The sequence below is a fragment of the Nematolebias whitei genome, chromosome 17 (assembly GCF_014905685.2).
Source record: "Nematolebias whitei isolate Nwh7 chromosome 17, NemWhi1, whole genome shotgun sequence".
Classification (NCBI taxonomy): Eukaryota; Metazoa; Chordata; class Actinopteri; order Cyprinodontiformes; family Rivulidae; genus Nematolebias; species Nematolebias whitei.
The window spans coordinates 4,934,100-4,939,178 of NC_056514.1; the positions used below are offsets into that span (position 1 = coordinate 4,934,100).

At 41.2% G+C, this 5,079-nt stretch overlaps 1 protein-coding gene across 1 annotated transcript in view; it reads right to left on the reverse strand.

The window, feature by feature from the left end:
- myo15b (myosin XVB) overlaps positions 1 to 2,492 on the reverse strand; it is a gene marked incomplete at its 5' end in the record, with an annotated part of 84,673 nt that extends 82,181 nt beyond the window's left edge. The window contains 4 exon segments of the mRNA XM_037691564.1: positions 905 to 1,014; positions 1,094 to 1,276; positions 2,090 to 2,162; positions 2,323 to 2,492. Coding sequence (XP_037547492.1) covers positions 905 to 1,014; positions 1,094 to 1,276; positions 2,090 to 2,162; positions 2,323 to 2,492 — 536 coding nt within the window.
- Positions 2,493 to 5,079: the final 2,587 nt, after the last annotated feature.

The window sequence follows — 5,079 nt, forward strand, 5'->3', positions numbered from 1 at the left end:
CACTCTGCGTCACTCTGTGTCACTCTGCGTCACTCTGCGTCACTCTGCGTCACTCTGCGTCACTCTGTGTCACTCTACGTCACTCTGCGTCACTCTGCGTCACTCTGTGTCACTCTGCGTCAGTATGCTAACATATCGTATGGAGGATATTTAACAACAAATGTAGAAATGCTGCAAGGTATGTATGCAATTAGATGTGGTTATAGTTAGGCTGTGATCATTTCAAGGAGACTTTTAAATCCCCATGTCAGAACTTTTTAAACTTTATTCATTCCTGATCACTTTCTTTAGCCAGTTGAGGCAGATGTTCACCCTGAGCCTGGCTTTGGTTCTGCTCACCGTGTCTTCATGAGATAAGGGACTTATTACACACCAGGGGGCATTATATTGAAGTGAAGATTCAATCGACTAGATTATTTTTAATAGACAACTTATTTCTAATTATAATGTGGTTGTAATTGGAATAAATTGGGTGATATGTACCTGTATTTAAATTATTTTTACACATCCTGCTCTAAGATCTCTTTTATTGTGACTTGGCGCTACAGGAATATAGTGAATTGAATTAATTTAAAAATTGTAATGTTTACCAGAAAAATGTCACAATAAATGAGATTTGATGTAATGTTTATAAAAAATCCATTATAAATAAATCCTGATGACTGGCAAAGCAGTTTTACTTTTGATGCCTTCAACTGGGTGTTCCCCAAATATACTACTTTATCAGACAAAAGTGATCTGAATGCACTAAGATAAGAAAAAATAAGAGAACTTTCTAATTATTCTCAACTGGTAAAGGCTTTCATGTGCTTCACTTACATTGTGACAGGACTGCATGTTAATATGGGTGTTTTATAATCATGATAGAGATGCTGACTGAGGAATAATGATGTCCAACACTTACCTTCCTGTGGATACTCTCTTGCCCAGAGGTTTCCTTCAGAAAAAGGTAGCCCTGGAGCTTGCATGGAAGGTGCAGGTGGGATGAAGTCATCCAGATCTGTGACAGGCATCCTGGGAAAACAGAATCACAGAGCTGACAGGAAACCAATCCTTTCAACAGACTGGTGACTTTACTGTTTCACTGCTCTACCTCTCTGGAGGCCTGCTAAACAGGTAGTCAGAGTTTGTGGAAGAGGGTGTTCCTGGTGGCGGCAGTCCTTCAGCTTCTGCTCCAGCCAGCAGATCCAGGACAAAGTCTGAGCCAGACAATTCTGACCAGCCTTCATTAGTCACAAAAGCCACCGACCAGCCCTGCACTGCTTCTGTAACGCCTCTGTGGCCACAGCACACGAAGGAGGGAAAGCAAGGAGAAAGAAGGTGAAGACTAAAATGTACCAAGCAGATGTCCCCCATTGCTGAGGGATTTGAATAATAAATGTTTGTAGTTTCTGAGATGAGTGTTTTTCTGGACTGGAATTGAATTGGGAATGCACATAAACCTTAATGTTACTGGTACAAGATATTCCAGTGGGTAGGAGTTACATTGTGGAAAGGAACAGAGGTAGTCTTAGTTTTGTCCGATAGCGCAGAGTGACGGATCATGGTGAGAGGAGGCAACCAGGAGCAATGGAAAAGGTAGGAGGTGGCCAACAGTGGCCCTGGCCACTATAGAGTGATTTTCAAGCATCCCAAGAGCTACCCCAATCATTTGAGGAAACTATACATTTAAGCAATACTAGAAAGCATAGTTTCCTCAAATTATAGGGATTTACATATATTTGGCAGTGGCCATCTTGGATTTTGACGTGGCAACTCAATTTTTGATGGTGACCATTTTCACACCTAGATGCAGCCACACACCAACATAGAAGTAGACATGTTGATTATTTTTCAAGTTATCCAACTCACAAGGTTAACATATACAGTGTATATGGTGGTGGCAATCTTGGATTTTGACCCGGCAACCTGATTTTCAGAATTAACCTTTCCTATTCCTATATGTAGCCACACACCAACATGGAAGTCACTATTTTCTCAAGTTCTCACAACATGCACAGGCAGACAGAATGTATTTCCTATTCCACCTCTTGGCTCCACAACGGGGGACAAGGAGAGGTAAAGTCAGTGCTGAGGACTGAACTATTACCTGTGATGGAGAACCCAGGAGGCCAGCTGCTCTCCTGTGGTCCATGACTCTACTTCAGCTGTCAGTGTCTCATCTGGCATACAATAAAACATGTGGTTAGGGTTTTAATAAACAAAGTATTTTAAAAATAAAAGGTTTATCATTCCTTGAAGGAATGCGTATAGCTGCTGCCTCTCATGCCAGACATCGGACCTGTTTAAGGCCAGGTTCAGAACAGATGTTGCCCAGCTCACCATTAAAAGTGTTTACTTCCAGCAGCATGGTGCCCTTCCTCTCGTTGCAGGTCCACTCCAGCTGGGTGGGTGGGTAGATGCGTGCAGTGGGAGCTGGGATCTGCAGAGATGTCAGGAGTTTGTGTTGGCACAGTGAACGATACTCCCCTGGACCATGGTCTGAAACGTACCTGCAAAGAAAATATTCTCAATTTTAAAAGGAAAAATCAAGCAAAATAAAAGAACTTTATTCTAAAACAGTTCTCATGTTGTAAAGTTACTTCACGTATATAACGCTTTTCCCAGACAAAGATATCAAAATACATTATAATTAAATACAATAGAAAACAATAATAAACTAGAACTGGAAGCAGTTATGACAGGGCTCCAATTTAAAATGATTCTACTGTACTGTTTGGTGCGTTCGCTAACTCATGCACTTTTGTTTGTAGCCTGCCAGAGAGCATGGAGGATGTGGATTATTTTAGACCTCAGATTTGTGGGTCCTGACTCAGTGAGGACTCAGATCTCTAACCCTGGTGGCTCTGTCACCAATCAGCTCTAAACCACATCAGGTTATAAGTTAGAATTAGTCTCCCCAAGCTCCAAAAGAAAGAATCAAAAATACAAGTCGAAACATTGTTTATTTTTGAAGTTATCTAACCCACAAGATTTACTTTTATATGGCGGCATCCATCTTGGATATTGACTTGGCAACCCAATTTGTGAACAGATTCTTTCTTACACCTGATGCCACAAACCAAAAAGGACATTTGTGTCTCACTTATTTTTCAAGTTATCAATGTCAGGGTATTTACAATTCCCCTGTTTGCTCGGTGACAAGAGACAATAACCAATTCTAGCTACTGTAGCAAGTAAAATGTGAGTAAACGTATCTTATTAAAAATTTGACTTGAAAACGTTTTGTTGTGTTCTACTCTAGATGTTATGGATGTTTGATGCTGATCAGGTTTGACGCCTTGATGCAAACAATGTTTGAAGCTTTTATACATTTTGAACTTGTGCTCAAACATTACATTTACAAACTTAATTGAAAAAAAAAATACCGTAACCTTCAGAAATGACAGTGATGTAAAGAAAGTACTGTTGGTGGAGCCGAGAATTCAAGAGTTAAAAACCAACACATTTTGACCACAACTTTTGAGCAGAAATAGGTGAAGCCTAAAACATTGGATTTAAAAAGGCTTAGGGAATCAGCAGATGTAAAATTTTGATTGAGTCTTAAATTAATTTATTACATTGACAGAGAGGAGAATGGAGAAATGATTCTAAAGACTAATGTAATCATGTTAGCTCAGGAGCTAATGTGCACAGCACTAGCTCTGAATAACTTTTTACTTTTATGAACGTTCACCACGAGGGAGTGCTCTGACTGTCATGAGTTTACATTTTACAATGGTGAAACAAGTCAACTTTATTTATAGAGCACATTTAAAACAGAACCTGTTATCAACGTGCTCAACAACAACAACAACAACAACAATCAATGAGAGTAAAATTAAAGAGAAAAAAATACAATACACTAATAATAATAATTGAAGAATTAATAAAAAGCATTTAAAACGTTGGTTACGTACTGTAACCCCAGATTCTATGAATATAGGCGTAGCCCTTTAAGGCTGTCGCTGATGGGTTTATCCCGTTATGCAGAGCATAAGCACTGAAAAAATTTAGTCCACGCCCACCTGCTGTGTGGGCCCCACCCGGTCCGTATAAATTACATTAAGAGCGGGAAATCGGCTCCCAAAATAGCTTTTTTCTTCAGCCATTTAGGAGCCAGTGAGGCCCGACGCTTAAAGGGCTACGCCTATATTCATAGAATCTGGGGTTACAGTACGTAACCAACGTTCTATGTCATATAGGCTTCGCCCTTTAAGGCTGTCACTGATGGGTTAAGGGCGAAGCAGATGTGGTCCTCGCCTCACTGGGTCCATTCGAACACAGTAAGAAGCAGAAGCTTGCCCAAAAAACGTCTTGTCACTCAGCTCCCCGTGTGCATAACTACGCATCGCGTAATTATGTGCCATGCACAGACGCATGTTGTGTAACTATGCGTTCTGACAAAACATGAGCGCCCCGGAAAACTTTCAACGGGAAGAAGATGTTGAAAGGAGGGGGGGGGGGGGCATGAACCAACTGGTTCATGGCTGAACAGTATAAACAGATAAATATCAATGAACTGATTATTGATCAAATGAACTGATTGGTCACAATAGTCATAAACTGATTAGTGACAATAGAACCAAAATCACAGACACAACTTGTGACTGATAACATCTCACACTGTGAAGCATGCAGACAGATGTGAGCTTAAACAGAGTTCCATGAAAAACAACAATATTCATTCTGTTAGAGCACTAAGGACAGAATGTGTCATGGAACGAGCCGTTACATCACGTAGGTAAAAGCGAATAAATGAGCAGGGTGTTGACCACGCAGCCGCAGTGCAAATGTCCTGCGTTGACATACCATTATGCAGAGCAGTCGAAGATGCGATACCCCTGGTTGAGTGTGCTTTGAGGTTGACAGGAGGCCCTAAATCTGATGCTCTGTAGGCTTCAGAAATGGCCTCACACAGCCAGTGTGACAAGCGCTGGATGGATAACGGGCGACCTGCAGAAGCATCTCTATAATGCACAAACAATTGTTGAGTTTGACACATTGCAGCTGTGCGCGCTATGTAACACGTCAACGCCCGCACCGGACAGAGAAGATGAACAGATGCTTCTTCTTCTGATCTGTGGGGGGGGGGGGGGG